The sequence below is a fragment of the Lepisma saccharinum genome, chromosome 1, assembly GCF_977018435.1.
Source record: "Lepisma saccharinum chromosome 1, izLepSacc3.1, whole genome shotgun sequence".
NCBI classification, from domain to species: Eukaryota; Metazoa; Arthropoda; class Insecta; order Zygentoma; family Lepismatidae; genus Lepisma; species Lepisma saccharinum.
The window spans coordinates 38,758,782-38,782,545 of NC_139229.1; the positions used below are offsets into that span (position 1 = coordinate 38,758,782).

General features: G+C 39.1%; 1 protein-coding gene across 1 annotated transcript in view; it reads right to left on the reverse strand.

Annotated features, from left to right (window-relative positions):
- LOC146004964 (pyridoxine/pyridoxamine 5'-phosphate oxidase-like) overlaps positions 1 to 23,680 on the reverse strand; it is a 42,523-nt gene extending 18,843 nt beyond the window's left edge. Inside the window, exons 1-3 of the mRNA XM_083144081.1 lie at positions 23,555 to 23,680; positions 8,239 to 8,387; positions 2,085 to 2,184 (exon numbers count right to left, since the gene is read on the reverse strand). Coding sequence (XP_083000207.1) covers positions 2,085 to 2,184; positions 8,239 to 8,387; positions 23,555 to 23,680 — 375 coding nt within the window. The remainder of the gene's footprint in view (positions 1 to 2,084; positions 2,185 to 8,238; positions 8,388 to 23,554) is intronic.
- Positions 23,681 to 23,764: the final 84 nt, after the last annotated feature.

Consider the following 23,764-nt stretch of genomic DNA (forward strand, 5'->3'; position numbering starts at 1 on the left):
AGATTAACACAGAATTAAATAAGCTAAATTTTGATGTAACTCGTTTTAATGTAGGTCTACTGGTAAATTTTTAATTGGAGTCCAAACTCGAGTATCTAAAATGTTTAATCCGATAGTAGTGAGGCTCTAGCGTGTGGACTCACAGCAGTACAACCTTGTGTGTAGCTTGTCTTGTCATTCCTATATATTTCCAATTGTTCCTTCATCCATCTTATCTTAGCACCATTCATGCTCATCTTTGCGATTAGCCAACGGGGATAAAAGTGAAGTAAAATAAACTAAAAGTCATTGTGATAGCAAAAATTCTTGACTACAAGTATAATTTCTTGACCAACTTGTTGACTTTGTTACATTTCCTTGACTTTCGTGACTGGTAGACACCCTGTAATAACAAACACAAGGGGTGGCACTTGGAGCATTAATTACAGACTAAGCATAATTAAAAGAATCTCTCCTCACTTTGCACTTAAGGTAAGGTAAAGATACTCCTGTGCATGTGCACACATGCCATGAAGGCATATAGGGTGATTTGGAGGAATAGAGCTCCACATATTCTTGATCTCGGCCATAGTTGGGATCACCTGATCAGCATCATGCCTTGTCACCTTTACCCCAAAGGGTTGTTTCCAGGTACCCATTATGTGAGGCTGGGTGGGCCTCAGAGAGTCATGCAGAAACACAGGATCAAATACCGTACGTCTTCGATTGATTGATTTGATTTATTTTACTTCACTTTCCTGTCACTTCTGGCTAATCAGAGTGACAGAGGATGAGTGGTTATATGATGAAGGGATACTCACAAACAACACCTGTGCCCAGGATGTGATTTGAACTTGGGGCCCCTGGCATTGTTGCACACTGTGCTAACTACTCCACCATGGAGGTCGGCCATATGTTGCATCCACAGAAACATTTTAATTTTCATTCCTAGCTGAGTGTGTTATTAACACATTGGGGTCTCACGACGGGCATAGTCCGCAGTGCACTTAAAGTCAAAGTGGACGAACGACGGGCATAGGCCGTCCTGTGGTATGCAATCGTATTTCCGATTGAACGACGGGCTATGCTCGTACTTAGCCTCATGTGCGTGTTCATTCAAGCCCCTCTGTTGAAATTCCGAAAGCTAGGTGACTCATGTGCTATTTTTATCTCGCACCTGTGACTGTTTGTTGTTGGGTTGATGTACTGTGCATTGTTTAGAATGGCGTCGTTAGATCCAGACTGCATAGCGGAAATTCTGCATGAGGATTCCGCCTCAAAGTTTGAATTTAGCGACCATTTTGATGATGCAGATGAATTTGAAGATTTGTAAGGTAGGTTAAATTTGTAATAATTATTGTTGACCATATAAACAGTGTTGCAAACTCTAGTATTTTATGAATGAAGTGAGAAGAGGTAATTTTTTTGGGTCTATTCATCTTGCCTCTTGCTTGATTCTCCTACATGCACTTATGTATTTTTAGTTTTTCCATTTATTATTTTGTGTAGTGTATGTCAAATGAAAATTTATTATATTTATTTAGTTTATTTATTTGTTTAATTTTTACAGATGACGCAGAACTAACTGATACATCGTCTGGTCCTGCAGCCACTTTTTCATACAAAAGCTAATTACCTGTAATTTGTAATTATTTTTTGTTATGTGCACATAAGAAGTATTCTTATGCAAGATTCAAAAGATGTATTGATAGTTTATGTAGTTAATTATTGAAATTTCCAGATTACGAACTTAAAATATCTCTATATTAACATTTGTTACAATGTTGTATTCTTTTTTCACAAAACTTTAACTTTGCTGAAAAAAATATTCAAAAATGTCTGAAAATGAAAAGAAAATTTAACAAATTTTTGTTCATTCAAAAGAGGAAGTTTTGTAGATTTAAGAAATATGTGGTAAATAAAAACAAATTAAAAATATTTTTTCTATGATTTTTTTTTAAAAACGACCAAAACCAGCAGACCAGAGGTAAAAATGCTGTATTATGAGGCCAGACCCGAATGTGTTAATCAAATTAATTTACAGCATGCATGTGTCTAATATTAAGACACCTCTGCTCAAGAAACATGAGAATGAATTTACTCACCAAATCACGAGATTTTCTGCTTTTTTGATTTGTCATAAAAAGCAACCCATCATTGTCCAGTCTTCTTAAAACCATCATACGGGAAGTTACTTGCCCACATCTGAAGGACAAAATAAGCAACTCTAGCAATGTGTATTGTATTGTTCTTCAAGGTTACAGCTGTTACAAGCATTTAAACACTTTCTTAAATATAAAGTTTTAGGACAATACACACTACTTATTTCAGATATGTATTTGTACACTGGTGTTCAAAATTAAGAGAATAAACACATGTTTTCGAATTTCTCCAAAACTAATGGACATAATGTAATGCAATTTGGTATGGATACAGAGTAATAGCCTACAGCAATACACACCATACAACAGTGAACGTACTCACATATGACCGTGAGTAATGCCCATGAGAGCAGGAATGTCCAACACTGCTGTTGCAAGATGGTGCCGAAAGTAAGGCTAATATGGGGTATGGTCACCTCTAACACACACACAGGTGGTACAGCGAGTCGGCATACTGTTCACGAGACTGGTGAGAAGTGTCTCTGGCAGTCGCACACACTCCTGCTCCAGAGCAGTTCAAAGCTCAAGGATGGTCCTCTGAGGCAGTCAGCGACCTGCAATGACCCTCCCAAGTGCATCCCAGACATGTTCAATTGGGTTCAGGTCTGGAGATCAGGTTGGCCAATCCATCTGCCGAATATAATCACTTTCCAGAAAATTAACAACCAGGAGAGCACTATGTGGACAGGCATTGTTGTCCATAAAAGTGAACTGAGGGCCAATTGCGCCCCTGAAAAGTTTCACGTAGGGCTCTAAGATCTCCTCTCCTCTCGATACTTCTGCACAGTCAGCATGCCTCTGTCAAACACATGGGAGTAGTGTGCAGCCATCCAACATGATGGTGGCTCATACCATGACATAGTGATCCTTTTCCTGATGTTGGTGGCATGGTATCAGGTTCCAGGTTCTCTCAGATCAAGGTCCATCGCAAATCAGTGTCGAGGCTGAATCGTGACTCATCAGTGAAGAGGACGTGGGTCCACTGACGTTGGGTAAACTGCTAATGTTCTCTGTACCATGCCAGATGCATTCTCCTGTGCGCAGGGGTGAGCAGGATGCAAACAGCGGGTTGTCTGGCATACAGCCTTAGGGAAACAGTAACAATGGAAACTGAGATCCCAGTGGCAGCACAGAGCTCACAAGTGAGCTGTGTGGCTGTTGCTGCCCTCTGACACCTGGCGGACAGTGCCAAATACTGATCCTCATTAGCCATCGAGGCTTTTGGATGGCCTTGGCCAGGCCGTCGGGATATGGATCCGGTCTCCTGAAACTGTTTCCACAATTGCAGATGACACTAGGCATTACATTGAACTCATGTGCAACCTGAACTTGAGATCGCCCAGCCTCTAATCATCCAACGATTCTCCATCTCATGCCATCCTCTAAACGTTTGTGGTTACCCCAGTGCTTCTCCACCAGTCCCAAATTTGACCACTACTGTTCTTCATCTCACTGATGTGTACGAACGAAGTCCGAACGATGTATGCACGGAACACCACCCGGCCGCTAATCATTCCTACCGCTGTCTCAGCATCACCTCCACGTTCGCGTAAGATACCGTAGTCATACCTGTAGTCGATACCAGCGGAGGTGCATGCTTTGGTAAGCTCAGACTTTCCAGTTTTGGGAGATATTCGCAAACAGGTGTGAATTCTCTTAATTCTGTATACTAGTGTAGATTGATCAATGTTACAGTCATAACCAGGGGTAGATAAATACAGGATGCCCGGTCGCCATGGCACCTGAATTTTCAAATTCAGTTCTAAAAATATTGTTTTCTAATATTTTGAGTTCATATCTGGAAATTTATATTACCTTCCTTTTAAAACAATACGGAGTATAGTATATAAATATTTTTAATGTAATGACGTGTATCATGAAATCTGAACAATAAACACACCATTAACAATTTTGCTACCATATTTTAAATCTCCTGCAATATGGTGGCGTCAGACATATATCATAAAGTATTGCAGTGTTGAATAGTTATTCATACTCTTATCAGTTCAGCCTTCTTTTGTGACATCACATCAGTGCAAGAATTAATTATTTTTAATCCACTCTTGTATTAATTAACAAATTAAATGTTTTAAGATTGCATTTCAAAATATGAAGCTTTTTCTTAGCTGGATGCATGGCTTTCTTAGTCCGTATTTGAAAAAAAAATATTATGGCTCCTGAGAAAAACTGGGCTGGCTGCTGAATTAATTTTAATATTGTCTATCCCTGGTTATAACAATACAATAAATTTAACAAAAACAAAAACCTGACATTCCCAGCTTTTCCCATCCAAATATGATTATTTTTCCAAATATGTATATTATCATGGTTTTTGCTTTTCAACCTTGTGTTTTCCAACTAAATACACAGGTCCATTATGAATATTAAATTTTATAACTTTTTTTAAAAAAAATCATTCCACACACACAAAAACACATGAGCATTCAAAGAATACCGTAAAATTGCAATTGGCATCAAATGTGTCAGGTGTTATAATCATTTGCATCTAGTCTTCAGGCTAAGGTAACAGAGGTACATTATTTCACCATAACACATCTATCTCCATGATATGTTTATGAAATCGTTCATAAACACAATCTTCATAATTCACACAAAATGTTTCACTCTGTAGTAGATTTGCTATACAATTCCTGTAGATGGGTTTCATGTGATGTCAAGATGCACACATCATCCTTTAACATGGCTGATGTGTATTTATTTACTTTGGATTCCTCTAAATGTTCATGCAAACTGTTATCTAGCTTAGCAATTTCATTTACTAAATCTAGAAAGATGCCTCTGTTTAAAGATTCTTCTCTTTCATTATGTGCTCGCAGAGCAAGTCCATGTAGACCACAGAATTTTAAGCAATCGATAATTCTATTTAATATAGGCCTATTTTTCTGGACTAATTCATTGCATCTTGTAATTGACAGCCTATATCCTTCATCAATTTTTGTTCGAACACCAACCTTTCGAAACAAACTCAATTTTAACAAGTTTTTCAATGTGCAAAGAACTAGTTTCATGTGACTTAATTCTTTCAGAGATGTTTGAGATCACTTATACCATGAACTGTCCATGAAGCATCACCACCAAACAAAAGGAAATTAAAACAAAAGAGAGTTTTCTTGCTAGCTGTCAATCATGGTTTCCTGTTGTACCAGTCTGGATTGAAAGAGCGTGATTGTGATTTGTGTTTTTGTATTATTGATGGTCAGGACCTAATTGTTTAACATGTTTTTCTTGGTCACTCAACATCTGAAATGGCGTTGCCAACAAGAAATCCACTTTGTTCATAGTGAATAAAAACCACCACAACACTACAGTACAACACGCGAGATCGAACGCAACGCGACGGAACTAGCCCCGTTTCAGCACTCAAACCCATTGCACTCCCCTTCTCTCTCTCTCTCTCCTAGCACGTGACCTTCACTGTAGCATAGGCCACGACATCTCATGCGACGAGCCCCGAAGACCAATAACTGACATCAATGGCGATAGGAGCGCTGTAGCAGACGATGAACTTAAGTGGGTAAAAATCGCCTTTTAAAAGATTGTGTGCTAGTAATGTGTTATGGTGATTGATAATTATGTGAATACCTCCATTTTTCTTTAGGGGCTAAAATCCGGAAGCCCCAAGGGACGAGACAACACTGATAGTACTTACACTAACTTTTCTTCCAGTGAAAATAAAACATTCTGGCGAGCACACTGACTTGGACGCACTGAGTTCACATTAAGATATTCTGTGTTGCATTTGTTTACACCTACTTTGCATTCGATGGAGTTAAACAAATGTCTTCTCTTAAAATTGAGTGAAGAAATTCAATGAGAACTTTCAGTAAATGAATTATTTAAGTAACTACCAATTCTAGGTAAAACGTTGATGCCTATCTGCATGGCGCAGTGGTTATCATACCAAGCCAGACTCACCAACTTTAAACCCTGTATCAATGAGTTTATCCCATCATGCTCACCATACTTCCATTTTTCTTTTCTGCAGAATAAAACACTACATTTCAATATACTGATTTTACAAAGCAGCTATTTTCGTTCATACATTCTTCACAATGATTAAAATTTCCCAATTTCCCCCGACTGTTGACAAGAAAAGGTCACCAGGTTAGGCAGCGAGAGCCCGGCGCACCTCTGGCGCAGTGAACTCCCTCTGCTGTATTCTTCCCGTGTTCTATCTAGCTCAACAGAAGAAGTCGAAAAAGCAAGGGGGGAAACTGGGAATCGGAGGACATGCCCTTCCGAAAGAACACTCAACAGATGACAGCAACTGTTCGGAGAATGCTGATAGTGGCCGAGTGCAAGGTATTTAATTTTTTGTTTTGTTTAGCTTCTGTATTGGGGAAAGTAAGCAGTCATCAAGATGATATAATGCAAGCACTGTTTGCATGTATTGTTATAGTAATTCCTAAGATCTTCGATGTCTTAGATCAAATTGCTTGATTGATTGATTTGCTTTATTGTATTTCGCTTTTTGTGCCACTTTTGGCTAATTTGCAAAGATGGGGATGAGTGATGATGATATGATGAAATTGATTAATGGACACTCACAAACATCCATGCCCAGGCCAGGATTCGAACCCGGGACCCCTGGCATCATAGTGCGATGTGCTAACCACTCCGCCACGGGGGCCGGCTCGCGAATTGCAATTCACATCATGAAGTTTCAGCATTGCCAGAGACTTACTTACCAAACTGCTGTGAAATTACAAATGGCAATTGAATTTTTTTTAAAAAATCAAACATATTCGTCGATATCATGGTCAGTGGAAATGGTGGAGGTTAATTCTTAGGAACAGCAAAAATAATTTCCAATGAGGAGAGAAGTAAGGCATTTCAATAATTTAAACGGGAAAAAATGTATTGTATACCTTAGTAATGTTTCCTTGTTTTTGAGGGCATTGAACGGCGAGGAGTGAGGGAAGGGGGGGAGGTGTTAAGCAGAAATTAGTACTCTAAAATTTATTAATGAAATATATTCTGATTTCACTAGAACAGTTCTGTACTGTTCAAATTTGTATAACTAAAATATAAATTATATTTATATACATGAATAAATTTATACAATAAAGGAGAAAAGGTTTATTTAAAAAACAGAGGAATTCTTAAACATTCGCAGAAAAGACACCCAAGGTTTATTTTATTTATTATATATATAATAACCCATGGTGCGACAGCCCTCGAAGGGCCTTGGCACATCTCCCGATTGCCAGTCTCCCTCCCACAATCCTACCTAGAGGTGTGGAGTTCTTCAACAGGTAATGGGGTGACGTGTGGTCAACATGTGTTCTTTCTGAATTAGTGGTTGATGTATCAATGATTCACAATTGGGAGGTCGTGGGTTAAAATTTCGTGGCTCGACATTCTGAAGTTATCCGTGGCCTCCTTCAGTCACTCCCGATGGATGGTGGGGTGATACATTTGATGGAACACCGCTTACCATTTCTAGGGCTTTCCTGCATTCTGTCATAACGTCCAGATGAATGACGTTAATCAAATCGATCAGCATAGGTTTTTGTAGCCTTGTTTAAAAATTGGTAAACAGTGATATGTTTTTGCGAGTATTGATGCAGAATAGTTGATAGTTGTTCGTAGTGTCAACTTGAAAAGTTTCAGCTCTTAATGTTTATTAAATTTGCTTACTATTTTTGTCCTCAGAAACTCTAGACAAATACCGAGATAATCTTTTTACTTTGCTAGTGTAGAACACTCTAAAAACGGAAGTCATAGCTTCGATTCTTGGCTCAAATTTCGCCTCTTTGTATGCTCAATTAATCAGTTGTCCACATTTACCGTTTTCTTCTCTGTGATTGTGATCAACAAATTGGTTCTCAATGTGTTTGTATCCCCCCCCCCCCCCAGCCTTGGCAACTTGACTATTCTTGTACTATCTCCTGAGGAAGCCACATGATGTGGTGAAAGCTAGAGAACAAAGTACATGCCAAAACTGGTCTTTATTGCTGGTTATGTTGGCAGATTCTGAGAGAATACTGATTAACTGAGTGCACCTCTAATAAATACTACTACTTAGCTTTATACACACACACATAAGCAAAAGAGAGTTTTCTTTTTCCCTTACTTGGTAGCAGTGGAAAGACATACACAGCCGGGAAACAACACGTCTTTAGCACCCTTCACTTCCTCATACCATGTCTGCAGGAGAACAAATGGGTCATCTGATGAGCACTGTATTTTAGCCAAAGTCGATTGGGGTAGTATTATTCCCTCCTGAAATACAAGAAAAGATAAAATATTAGTCACACCTTCGTTACTTCAAATTATGTGATAAAATTTAACCCACGATCGGTCACGCTCTCTTGAGTCACACCATCAGTCGCAGGTGAGCATGGCACTTTTCAGGCATATTTCACCATATTTTTTTTTTTTGCACTTCAAATTATCTTCTTTATTACATTTTTCAATTTTTCTTTTGTTTGCAAACAGCGTAATATATCGAAGCGAAGAACTCTCCACCCTAACAAAAAAAAATGCATGTTACTCAAAGCTTCCCTAAAGAAGTTCCAACTGTGCTTGACAAATCTAATACAGGGTGAGCAAAAAGACGCCAGACTGAAAGTTTAAAAAATCATTTTCAAAGTTTGGTTCCATTCCGCAGGACCAAACGTGCAAGTCATGTTGACCAAACGTGCAAGACTTGTTTGGACAACCCTTGGGAAGGGGAGGAGCCTATTTTGAAAGCGACGCTGGTGTTGTAACTGCAGCAGTGGCTGTTTGTTGACCGCTCAGTGCAAGATGTTTTTTAATCGCGAGAAGTGTGTTGCTTTGTTGGAGGCTTACTTTGAGCTGAAGACCTATACTTTGTTTCTGGAAAAGTGGAGAAGACTGTATCCCGATGTTACCCCGTATTAATTTTGTGCATTTGCTTTCTTTATCATCTTATCTTATCTTTTTTAACATTGCACTAAGATCTATGTTAATAATAGTAATCATAACAATAACAATAAATAGCAAATTTCAGGAATAAGACATATTATTGAATACAGGAAGATACATCCTACATTGTGCATATTTAAATCTGTTGAATTTATAGATAAATAGCTATAAAAAAAAAATTAGTTGAGTCCGATGACATTTCGTTTGCCCTGTATAATATAAAGTCAATTAGACACTTTTAGTATTTTCTTTTAACACAAAAGAAACAAATAGGTATGAAAACTCATTAGAAACAGTGTATTTGAATTTGAATTTAAAATTTTGGGTGTGTCAGCACTTAGGCTTAGGGTGACCATAATAATTTGACTCCAAAACGGGACATCCCAAGGAGATCCTTAAAAAATCGGTTAAGCCTAATTATAAAATTATCAACCTTTGATGTTAGTCCTACGCTGAAGTTGAGGAGTGCCAGAAGTATTTAACAGAAAAAAACAATCTTCTTGAGAACAACTTTATTCTTCCCCAATCATTCATAAATTTCCAAATTTCCCCCAAAACCTTACCCCACAAATAAGACACACAAAGAGAGATTTGTCTATTGAGTTTGTGTGAACATGGCAGTGGAGGCGATTAAGGGGGTCGAGGGGGGGGGAAGTTGCCCCACCCCAACTTTTTGCCACTTTTGCCCTTGCACTATGTTAAACCTTATCTACCAAGGGAAAGTAAACTGGCCTTGCTCCCTAAGTTTTTGCACCTTCGTTCCCTTGTTTTGGAACCCATCGCCGCCACTGCTTCTTGTCCATGCTAATTCACTGCTCTACAAATAACGGAACACACACAAAACAATACATCTTTTTTTAGCATGAAATGTCTCTCAAATTTAGATTTGGTTTTCAAGGTAACTCCTAGACTTTTATAAAATGCACAATAGTGGCTTTTTAATAATATCAACAGGACGACCGGGACATGCCTTTGAAATGGGACTGTCCCAGTCAAAATGGGACGTATGGTCACCCTACTTAGGCTATTTTGTACCCGTCACATTATACTGGGTCCAGCCAATTACCGTAACTGAAATAGCATAATTGCAATGTCGTGTTACTAAAATATTAAAATATCCTGACTTTTGTTAAAAGGTCAGGCTGTAAAAGGAACTCAGCACACATAAGGACAAAAACAGGACAACACACAGAATTATACTGGCCATAAGCCCAGATGGCAGAGCCTCCTCGTTAGTCTGCAAAATGCAGTCCAGGGTGTACTACGTGGAAGTGGGGTTGATAATTGGGTGTACTATATGGAAGGATCACCACTTGTTCACCCCTAGGAACATTGTAGACATATTGACTAAATAATGCACAAATCTAAATTTGAAGAAAAAAGTAATTTAAATGGTCGCGAGTGTCTGACAACACTCCTTCAACAACAATGTCTCTCCTACTACCATCTCATTAGAATGTGATGAGGCCACTAATGACATTCTTAAAGCCAGCTAGAGAACACAAAAGGCGAATATTCTAAATACTGTTCAAATGACACTTCATTAAAATTACAAGTGAGCTCATCGGCAACTGATCATGGGTTAAAAGATACTGATTCTGAGTCCCATATCTTTATAACCAACTTAATGTTGACCTTCTACTTATGAAATTGACACCAAACATACTCTTAGGCAAATTGTTCATCGCTATTTTCTCATTCTTTTATTTTACTTGTGTACTTTTATAACAAAATGTAATATCATGATGACACACAATTTGCATGCTATTATCATTGCACTGATTGTACAGCAGTGGCGTGCCCAGGATCTTCGATAAAGGGGGGGGGGGGGTACATATACTTTTTTAGTAGTCAGTCCTCATTTTGCAATCTTTTCCTGCCTTTGATGATGTTTTTTTTCTTAAGGAATACTGGGTCAAAATCAGGGATGGGGGATTATGCCCCTCCAACCTCCCTTGGAAATGCCACAGCTGTCCAATACATAACAGCTCTACCAAGATGAGTAAACCCTCAGCAAACTTTTCCCTTAGCTTAGTTTTTAAAAATTCAACAACATAAAATATTATGCCTCTGCTTTCACCATGTAGGAAAATTGTGAAATGTACAAAAATCAGGCATCTAGCAACACTGTTTTTCCTCCCTTGAAACTCCCACAACTGGAGGCGAAAACTCTGGGTTCCCTGAAGTTTCTTCTTTGGCAGGTCGAACTTTAAATGTCATTAGTTTCAGCAACGCCCATTATTGCAAAATGTCTAAGGTTTTTTCAGTTTCTTTCCTAATAGCCTCACGAACACATGATCAGGATGCAGCACAAGCTCCACAAAGGCTTATAATACTGAAGAGATAAGAGAACCTTGTTGGTCAGAAATAATGCAGTCCAGGGTGCATTACATGGATGAGAAGTGGATCTTTGGATGCCTTACAGTCCAGAGCACTGTCGCAACAGTGCCAGTGATATATCCTGTTAAATTTTAAAAGACTGTTCAAACCTGATATTGTGTAGAAATTAATACGCCGAACTGAACTGGAAACTAGTTATTTCTGAAGCCACAGCACAAAATGAACAGAAAAAAATTGAGTCGCCTCACAGAATATATAACTAGACCTCTGATTTTTAGGTTCCTAAAATAGGCTCTAAAAATCCTAAAATAGGTTCGAAAAACCCTAAAATAGGTTCTAAGAATCCTGAAGTAGGTTAAAAAAAACTAAAATGAAAAAATCTTTTTTTAATGTTATCCACAGTCAAACTCTGCAATTTTGTCTGGGAGGATCATCTTATATGCTGAAAATAATCTTTCAACAAAAACATAGTCAGTGGTAAAGGTACCCATGTTATTTGACGCTGGGTGGACGCCGGGGCCGATTCTGTTAGAAAAGTTCCCGGATTTGAACCAGCCGGGGATCGAACTCGGGACCTTTAGCATGGTAGTCAGACGCGTTACCGACTCAGCCTGCAAACTTCAATGCTAGTTTGCAAAGCGTGAATGCCACAAATCACTGAAGTGGCCCAAAGGTGAGCAAGACCACACAGATCAGACCACTTTGGAATGTACAGGTAACAGTGTCACCAGACATTTTGCTTTGTTTAGAGCTTTGAAAAATCACCATGGACTTGGAGGAAGGGAAATCGACAGAGAGTATGTTTCAAATATGTTCGTCGTTGAATTTTTTCGTGACCAAACAAAGCAAATGCCTCTGTGCGACACAAAAATTCTGTAAAACCTTTAAAAATATATAAAAACCTAAAAAAGGCTTGATTTAGATGCATAAACCTAAAATAGGTCCTAATAAGCAAAATAGTTTTTTTTAGGCACTATAAAACTTCATCAGTCGTTGCATTTTTTAACGAAACTCTGACATAACTTATTATTTCTTACATTCCTGTAAAGGAAAAATAGGTTAAAACCCTAAAATCAGAGGTCTAAATATAACATATATGAAAAAGTTGCGTGAACATATTTGAGTATGAGAATCTATTGGAACAAAACATTTTAACATATCCACACACCTCCAACTCGCCCCAAAAACTTTCCCAACACATACTAAAATTTTGCACAAAGGCTCAATTTACGGCCATTTTGCTATAAATTTACCCTTACACCCCCCACCGAAAATTCTGGAAAAACCCCTGGGTCATGTGACTTTTGCGCTCTGAAACAGGCCTGATTTCTTTCTATATACAGAGATATATGAATTCATATTTTGTATGCGTGCGACTTACTTATATAAGCATAAAATCAAAATTTGTAATTTACTTACGTACAGTGAGTATATACTTGTCAAAGACAACGTTCCGGTGGCAACTGGCCCCTTCTTAACAGTTTTTATATGGGTTTTAAGGGATTTTAAAATGTGGGAATAGTCCTGTTTTAGTCATTCGTTATCCTAGCATTCAACCTGTCCACAAAATAACCTATATCCTTTCTAAATGACGAAGCTTTGGAGATTTCCGTAAAGCCGACTTCTTGACCTGAAGAAGGGGGCAGTTGCCACCGAAACGCTGTCTTTGACAAGTATATACTCACTGTACGTAAGTAAATAACAAATTTTGATTTTATGCTTATATTAGAGATATATGTACACCTGATAATTGAAAATATTCTTCCAATCCATGCTTTTCACACTGCACCTAAGACTTGGTAGGAAGGGTATGAAAGTTAACAGGCACATCTATTTACATTTATTTACATCAACAACTACAACTTCTGTACCATATTTACCATCATGTATAAGTTGGTTATCATTATCAGAAGTCATCTCTTTGTATCTCTGACTCTTCCTGCAAACTTTTCTGGCAACCACAGTGAAATGCATTATGTACAACATTTCTATGTTATATTCCCATCAATGCAGGCGCGGCTCGTGCATTATTTACCCGGGGGTTCACTGAAGTCATGTGACATATATTCAGTTTCCGCAAAATAAACTTCCTTCGCCTAACAAAAGGATGGGGGGCGGGCTTAAAAGATTTGTCCAGAAATTTTTTTATATGGGAGTATAAGGTTTTGTATTAGGGGTGTGCGAATAAATTTAGTGCTGAAACTACAATAAATTGTGCCTTTATGAAAAAAGTTGAGTTTTGTTGGAATGGACGTCCTCAAGTAGGGGCAAGTAATATATTTTTTCCTCAGGAGGAGCAAAAGACACTCCTTCAGTCTGAAGTTACTGCAACGCTTTTATAATAATTACCAAAAATTACTGTGACTGAAATTAAATTATATGCGTGTAATATATAATTTTTGGTTTACATTCAATTTCCATGGGGGGCTGCCCCCTTTTCCCCTTCCGGACGTCCATGCCGACTAATCAGAACTGGTCCTACATTTATTAAAGGGAAATGGCAACTAATGGCATGTGCATACTAGAAATCGAACCTGAGACCCTTTCATTGATACAAGATAGCTTTGTTCAAATTTGGGGCTGGTCGACCAGCACACGCTTTTTTTCAGTGGACAAGGAAGTTCGTTTACGTTAATTATGTGCATTTCTATCGGTCATTTCTTACCTGCGCGGACAGCAACGCCTACACTGCATCATGTGACATAACCTAGGTAAAGTCCATCCCTCGCTTCCCTCGCAGCATCACTTAATACTTTCCAACAAGTATCCAAGCACTTCAAAAACTAACAAACTTGAGACGATTGACACCGAGCGACAGCGAGTCACGTCTTCGCGCCATTCTTTCTCTTTCGCGAACCCGAAGTGTTTCCACCTTTAAGGAAAAACCTCTGAATGCATGCACGAGCTATTTTGGTAATGTATCTCCTTTATTTTAATTCATCGCATCTAATTCCAGCTTTTATTTGTTTCCACTCATCCATCTCTGCCACAATTTTGCATTTATTCCAAGAAGTTCAGTACAAAAATGATACAAAGAGAATATTGAATATGTAATGTGTGCGCTTCAAACTTGAACCGCACACAGCAACACTGGAAGGGAGGAAGCAGCGAGATCGGAGCCTTGTCCCGCGCCTTCTGCGAGAGAACGAACTGCGCATGACCGTTGGGTTGAACATAGGTTCTGCAAATCTCAACTCCCATGTATTTTGTCCTATACCCTCCTCGCGCTTCTCCTCCCGCACGAAGCTTTCACAATGGCACGAGCTGTCCTGTGGGGGTTCAACTGAGGGTCTGTATCAGGGCGGCCGATTCGAGGTTTCTTCTTTTCAGCAAGAGAGTTCGCCGTGTTACGGGCACAAATACATGACTTATTGTGTAGAATTTTTAGCGAAATAATGTGAAAATGTAAAGACATTGTTTATTGTTCATTCTCGAGGTGATTATCGTATATTACTGGGGGTTCACTGATCCTGTGCGCTATAGGGCCAACCGCGCCTGCATCAATGTCACATAATTAGGACATCCATGAAGTCACATATGGATGTGCATCAATGAAACTTACTGTAAGTGTAGTAAGGCAGATTCTTGTGGAGGGAGATGAGTCCCACACCATGCATTGAGTTCAAGTTCACACTAACATTCCATGATACAATACTTAAAATAAGTAGAAATTTTCAGCAAAAAATGCAGGCTCAACCAGGAGTCGACCCCCAGGTCTCTGGCATACCGTGCCACTGCTCTACCATTGAGCTACCGAGCCAGCCTGGCCTCGCCTGATTGTCTCCTGTGTGTGCCTAATCTACAATAATTAAAATAAGTAGCATAAAATTTTTAACTGCTGCCATATTTTCTAGTTGAGAGTTACACCACAGACAAGAGAAGTTTGTATTATTGCAAAGCCTGATATATTGAAGTCTCTCTAAGAAGTAGTAGTAGTTTCGTTGGGTACATACGATGTAATTAATAATTGAAATTTCAGATAGAACAATTGCACACAACACTAGCTTTGATTTCAGTGTGCCAACCAGATATAACACTGCATTCTGGAAACGACATGGAGACCAAACAATTTCATTATAAATTTGTCATTCGGTACCAAAGTAAAATAAATAATTCATATTTCGGGGAATGAATCAACTATTTGATTACACTATTACAAAATTTGGTAACAGTTTCATATATCGGAGACACATTTCTTCATTTTTACAGAAGAAACTACTTACGGAAATGAGTTTCTCTACAGTTTCCAACATTCGTCGAGGTATTTTCTTTCATCGTAGAATCTATTTGACCCGGAAATCATGTATTTTTCAAGAGAAATATCTCACCGACGCACAATTGCCATTGCTTTCCCTATGTGAACCGGATGCTGCATACGTTTGATGACATAACCCCCTGTAGTGTTTCCAACCCTCCCTTTTTTTAACTATGCTTGCCTAACCTAACCAAACCTAACCTTATTGGAATGGTTCGTGGAGCTAACCGTAAATGGTTCATGGGGCTATCTGTCAGCTACCCGTACATAATGTACAATTTGCACACGTGACGAACACGATATTAGGTATTTTTCATACACATTACAGTAGTCAAGTTTTGCCCACCATATTGTGTGTTAAGTGGCGAAAAAAGGAATAACAAAAATTACTATGTGAAAAATTGTATATGTTTTTGTGTAAAAAGCATAATGGCACCTTGAACTATGTTCCCCAATACACAATTGGTAAGTACAAACCATGCGAAACACAAAATATCCGATTTTAATGTGTCTCCGATCTATGAAACTGATACCCAAAATTTTTGTCTGTTAACAACAAAAGGAAGAACTGAAGAACACTACTATTGCTAAGCATCTCCCACAAGTCACTGAGGTTAGAATGCAAGTGGTTTATGTTACACTCAGATGGCACTTGTGGTTTGTTGAGGAAATTTCATTGCTGTTGAACTTTGCATTCTCGTGGCTGCTTCCACATTCTGCACATGGACCAAAAAGACACTCAATATATCAATATTGGTTGTACAAGAGTCGTTCAAGGTTGACCGGGACTTTTATTTCTGCAGAGGAAATAGGTAGCAGAAGAAACACCAAACTATGTCAGTTTTTCAAAGTATTCTCCGTGCGCGCAGAGGCACCGTTGCCATCGTTCTGGCAGCTCCCGAATTCCTTTGGCGTAGAAAGAACTTGGTTGTTGTCGTAGCCACTGGAGGACATTGCTACGCAGTGCTTCGTTTGTCGTGAATTTCTTCCCTCCCAGATGGTCTTTAAGGGGTGCAAACAAATGATAATCACTGGGGGCTAAATCCGAACTGTAGGGGGGATGGGGCAGAACTTCCCAGTGCATGTCGGCCAGAGTTGTTGTTGTCACATTGGCCGTGTGAGAGCGGGCATTGTCATGGAGAAGAATGACATTTCCAGACAACATCCCAGGTCTTTTCTTGCGAATGGACTTTCGTACAGCACCACTCAACAATGTGGAGTAATACTGGGCATTAATCATGCTCCCTTTGTCCAGAAAATCCACATGGATAACGCCCTTCATGTCCCAGAAGACACTTGCCATGATCTTTCCAGCGGACGGCTGCGTTTTGCTTTTCTTGGGGGGCGGGGAACCTTTATGCCGCCACTCCATGCTGCGTCTTTTGGTCTCTGGGGTTGAATTGTGCAACCATGTTTCATCACACGTGATGATGGATTGCAACAATTCATCACCTTCTGCACGAAACTGATTCAGATGATGTTCACAGACCGTCCTGCGTGTCCACTTCTCATCGAATGTCAGCTGGCAGGGAACCCACCTTGCACAGATTTAGCGGAAGCGTAAGTGGTTGTGAATGATTGTCTCAACACTCCGACACTGATATTCACCTCGGCAGCAATATCCCGCACTGTTACTTGTCGGTTCTCAAGAATCATTTGCTCAACACGTGCGATATTCACTGGTGTCTCTGCAGTCGGGAGAATGTGTCCATGCGCTTCATTTGTCACCAGCTCCCGTCCTTCGCGGAACTGCTCACACCATTCATACACTCTTGTCTGCGACATTGTTTGTTCACCATACTGTGCTTGCAATCGTCTGAAAATCTCAGCTGGTTTCACTTTCTCCTTCACGAGAAATTTGATTACACACCGCTGCTCCACAGCCACAGACACACTGCTTGCTGCCATGTTCGCTGCAACTGCTGCGCATGCGCGAAATACGTCATGCCGGGCGCTAGTTACTCGCGAAGGAATACATTACGTCACCCGCATGTTTCATCATGATCCGGCTATTCATCGAGTTTTTACGTACGAAAATCCCGGTCAACCTTGAACGATTCTTGTATGTAGGCATAAGACGATAGCAGAGATGAAACAATTGCATCCTAAATAGACCACAGCCAAAATATCTCTATTTGCTTACAATTTGGAGAAAGAACATTTGCACTCTCAATGGACGAAATATCATGATTATACGGAATTGAACTCGAGTAACATACAATGCATTCAGAAATACAACACTTTCTCAAACATAATCTTCCCGAGGCTTCCAATATGATAACACACTATTCCGAACATACAAACCATACAACATACGATAGTTGTACTGTTACAGCTCTGAACTATCTACAAAATAGGGTAACAGTTCATTATATCGGAGACACATTTCTTCATTTTTACAGAAGAAACTACTTAAGGAAATGAGTTTCTCCAAGCTTTCCAACGTTTGTCGAGATATTTTCTTTCATCGTGGAATATATTTGACAGATAAATCATATATTTTTCAAGAGAAATATCTGACTGACGTACAATTGCCATTACTTTCGCTATGTGAATTGCATGCTGCGTACGTTTGATGACATAAGCCTCGGTCAGTGTTTCCAACCCCTTTTTTTCACTATACTTGCCTAACCCAACCAAACCTAACCTTATCGGAAATGATTCGTGGGGCTATCTGTCAGCTACCGTGCATAATGTAAAATTTTCACACATGACTAACACGATACTAGGTATTTTTCGATGAAGAAGGTTGGAAATACTGCATACCCACAAGTCAAAATGTGCCCGCCATATTGTGTGTTACAGAAGCAAAGATATTGTGTGTTACAGAAGCAAAGATATTGTGTGTTACAGAAGCAAAGAAAGGAATCAAAAAAATCACTCTGTATGTACAAAAGGCAAAAATGTCAAAGCCGGGAAACGGATTTCTTCAAATTTACAGGAGAAAGGACTTACGGAATTGAGTTTCTGTGCAATTTCGGAAGGTCGTAGAAGTGTTTTCTCGCATTTTTCAATGTATTTGGCCGCTAATTCATGAATTTTTCTATAATAATGTCCGTCCTATGCACGAAAGCATCTGATGACGTAATCCCCGGTGTTTCCAAACACAGTTTTTTTTACTATATTGCCCAACCTAACCTAACCTTACCGTGAGTTAAGGTCGGAGTATTCGTTACATTTTTTTTTGCCATTACCATTCTGTAAGTCACCGGATGCACTTTCCTGCCTAAGGAAAGAAAACGGCAATTTATTGCTCTACAAAAAGATAGCATTCGTTAGTGTCACTCGATCTTGAATTCCCTGGATCTTGTCTTGAAGGCCAGCTGATAACTAACACGTGAAAAGGCAGGAACAAGACAAGGAACCTGTATAAGGAACTCCGGGAACTCCTTTGGTCGGTAAAGCGGAGCTGACATCGCGCACTTTATTGCACTACGGTATACCAACTTCGTGCTCTGACGTCATACAAGAAATGCCTACGTTAGGTTAGGTTAAGTTTGGTTCCCTTAGCATAAATACACATAAAATGCATTGTTTACCCTAAGCGACTAAACCACACAGGCCTAACCTAACAAATTAGGCATTTAGCGTAACAATGACGAACTTTACGATGACGTCAGAATGCAACGTTGCTATAGCATTGTGCGATAAGGGAAAAACTCGCTCCAATGGTATCAATGTTGCCAGTATCAAATTAGGAGTTTGCGGAATGAAAAGTTTAGGTCGGGACGGGAAAAATTCTCATTATTTAAATTTTATAATAAATATGTCCTTTGCCAGTCTTGTAGAATAGTTTTGTCTCGTATCGAGTCTCCAAATAAAATAATAATGCAACAAAGGAGTGATTGTACTACGTTAGCTTTTGTTCAGACACACGATACATCAAAATAAATCAATTATGAAAAATAAATATATAATGTCTTCAATCAATAAGTTCGATGGAAATAAATATCACTCGATTGAAAAATAAATGTTATACAACGTATTTTTTCAATATCCAATTTTTGTACTTGTTAAATCTTCCCGGGAGGAATTCCGGACCCCCCCCTTAAATACGTCCTTGAGGCTATATCCACAGACTAAGGGGCAGCAAGTCCAAGGGGTCGCACAAAAATGAGATGCTGAAGAGGCAGAAGTGCAAAGACCATCGACTATTAAAATTCCCTAATATTGTGATACTAGCAAAATAAAACAACGTCAAGTTCTCTTACTTGCTTATTTCATGAAAGAAGGTAGAAGGAAAGAGTTTCTAGCGTATAAATTACATTTTGCATAACCCTATTTTCAGTACGGTCTTGTGTCGAGCCCCGTGGCGGAGTGGTTAGCTCATCGCGCTACGACGCCAGGGGTCCCAGATTCGAATTCCGGCCTGGGCATGGGTGTTTGTGAGTGTCCATTCATAAATTTCATCACATCTTCGCAAATTATCCAAAAGTGGCACAAGAAACGAAGTAAAATAAAGCAAATCAATCAATCAAAGTACGGTCTTGTATTATAACTAGGGCCTAGGACTTTATGTCCTATAAAACTGTAAAATATGTTTGTAATTATGTCATAAAAGTGGGAAAATATGTCATGAAAAATGCAGAAATATTCCCAGTAAAGCCAATAATATGCACAACATTATTTTCGAATTTCTCATTATACAAGATGTCAGTGTCTTCCAGGGAAGATCGACTAGGGTGGGGGGTAGGGTATTAAATGAAGCCAGAATCCCTTCAACCGAAGAATGCAGTGGAAAAATACTGAAAATATCGTGAGATTCACTGCAATTATCCTAAGTTTCATTTACTATTACGTCAGATTTACACCTTTGTGGAAACTAAAGCATAATTGACAGCTCGCCACAAAAAAAGGGGGGTATTATTGTTCTGTAATAGTTGGTAAGAAAAGACTGCATCTGCTTTTAATTTCTTCTTATTTTCCTTATCCTGCCATCGATAATATGAACTATCCGTTGGGCTAAAGGTACGAGGAAAAAAATATAAAATAGCCGATTCTATGCAAGATAATTACGAAATTAAGCAGAAATATGTCTTATTACGAGAAAATTGAAGAAATATGTTATAAAAACGCGAAATTGGTAAAATATGTTAAAATATGCCTTATCAAGTTCGTTTACTTCGGCTGATTTTCATCAGATATGTAAAGATCTCACCCCAGTATTCTATCCGATGCCAAATGAAAAATAGGTTATAACATAAAGTCCCGGGCCCTAATTATAACCGGAGATGGCAGACTGGAAAGGATGTGAAACTTATAAAGTACCTAAATTAAATTCATAGCCTATTTATGTTCGGAAAGTTTGTCTAAAACAAATCTGTCTTGTTCAGTAGCCCAATCAACTTCAAGTGTAACGGTCCCTCCGATAGAAACCCCGAAGTTAGAACCACAGGTTGAGACGGATCTCAACTCAGAAAAAAATATGGCTAGAATGTACAATATAGAGAAAGTCCCCAATTTCGTTAATTTTCGGTATACTAACTAATTTTGGCCTCCTAATCACTAATCTGTTGTAAAAAACCGGGGGTCACGTCTGGAAATTGTACATTTTGATGAAATATTGTTCGTTAGCACCAAAAACCATCCACGGGTAGCCCGACAAACCATTGACGTTAGTCCCAAAAACCATCCACGGGTAGTCCCACAAACCATTTACGTTAGCCCAAAAACCATCCACAGGTAGCCCCACGAACCATTCACACGAGGTTAGGTTAGGCCTGTTAGGTTAGGTTCCATTAGCACTCATTTCACCCCTACATTCATCGAATAAATAGGGATCGTACTAGAATTGAACATCATAAATCATTTTCTTGTAAAACAACGGCGTGGTTGGACAAAATGACAGGATATTACATTTTTGTTCGTAAAACTACGCATATACACCTATATATATAAAAAAATCAATCGGCTTTTTTTCAAATTTTCAGACGTGACCCCCGGTTTCTTTCAACAGATTCGTGATTAGGAGGTCAAAATTAGTTAGTATACCGAAAATTAACAAAATTGGAGACTTTCTCTATATTGTAAATTCGCTCCAAAAATATACCTGTATGTAACGTTAAAGGTAAAGTGTTCCCCTGTGCATAGCACCACGCCATGAAGGCGTATAGGGGGTGTGGGGGTAACGCCCCACACTTTCTTGATCCGGTCGTGAGTGGGGGTGATGTGATCAGCATCACGCCCCTGACCGCCTTTACCCCCCAGGGTTTCCCCCAGGTACCCATGTTATTCGACGCTGGGTAGGCGCCGGGGCCGCTTCCACCGTTAGAAAAGTTCCCGGATTTGAACCGGCCGGGGATCGAACCCGGGACCTTTAGCATGGTAGTCAGACGCGTTACCGACTGAGCCACCGCGGCCACGTATGTAACGTTATCGACCTTTAATTTTCCATGGTAATTATGCGTTGCTTGGTGGTCTTCGAGCAGTTGCTCAGACTATCTCCTATGAGGTTAGTTTGGTAACACAGTAAAATAGATCTATATCAATCCCCCCCCCACACACACACCTTGTGGTTAAATTTAACTTCCCATGAAATTGATTAAATCATTCAAAATGTGCCAAAGGAACGTGATGTCGGCAAGACCCAAAACAAAAGTTAGCCTAGGGGCCAAAATTGTATAACTCCCAGTGGACGTGTCCAGGGTTTTTGAAAGGGGAGGGGGTATGCATACTTTTTTATTTTAGTAGTCAGTCCTCATTTTACCATCTTTTCCTGTCTTTGACGTTCTTTTATAGGAATACTTGGCCAAAAGGGGGTTATGACATTCATCCACCTCGTTGGGCATTCCACCGCTTAGAATCAACATGCTTGCCAAACAGATTTAATTCTATTTGCAAAGCTATGAAAAGTACATACTTTCTCGATACATAAACATTTCAGAAAAGGGCGGCAGAGATATAAGTTAATCCCTTATAAATATAGCATCAATTGAAAATTTTACGACTATGGAACTATATATCAATAGAATGTGTCATATTGTTAGACATTTACTCCAAATGTGAATAATAATGATAAAAAAGTTAAGGTAAATTTCTCGTATCGGACAAACGGATTTCTTCAAATTTACAGGAGAAATTACTTACCGAATGCAGTTTCTTTAGACTTGTGGAAGTTCGGGGAAGTGTTTTCTTGCATCGTTCATTGAATTTTCCCGGTAAATCATCTATTTTTCGATATAAATGTGTGACCGATGCACGAAAGCTCTTGCATCCATTTACTTCCATGTGGATGTAACCTGTGTCTGATGACGTAATCCCGGTCAGTGTTTCCAAACACATGTTTTTGTAACTGAAGAAGGTACGTTTCCACAAATGGTTTGTGGGGCTATGTGTCAATGGTTCTTGGGGCTATGTGTCAATGGTTCTTGGGGCTATGTGTCAATGGTTCGTGGGGCTATGCGAGAATGGTGTGTGGGGCTACGCATATTTTTTTCGAAACCAATTTTTCACTATTGTAACCTATAGTGACCCTAACTAACCTAACCTTACCGGAAATGGTTCGTGGGGCTATGTATGAATGGTTCGTGGGGCTATGCATCAATGGTTTGTGGGGTTACGTAAGTATTTTTGGGTGCAGTGGGGTGGAAATACTGCATGCCGAGTACAGTAGTGAAACTGTTACCGCAATTTTGCGTGTTACTGAAGGCAAAAAGAAACGAAGAAAACTTACTCGATATGTCGCAAATAGAGCTTATTTCCGTGAAATAAGCGAAATGCCACCTTCAGCAGTGTTTCTCAATGCAGAATACGTAAGTACGAATATTCAAATTAAATGAACTAGCAAATTTCAGCCGTTTGTCCGATACGAGAAATTTACCAAAGTTAAATTCCTACCAAAAAAAGGGCAAAACTATATTTTTCACTGTTACAGCTATGTAGTTTTATCCCATACATTATTACTTACTACAATTTCTCTTGATGAAAATGTTCCGGTACTCGTGGCACTTAGGCTTAATAAAGTAATTTCACTATCACTTTCACTTGATCTCCGAGAAGAGATGGAATCATTTCCATCCCGATTTACTGCCATGATGGAAGAAAACAGGACTTTTTAATTAAGGTTTAGTCACAGCTTGTTGAAACACATTCATTTGTCATTACAAAACTGTCATTC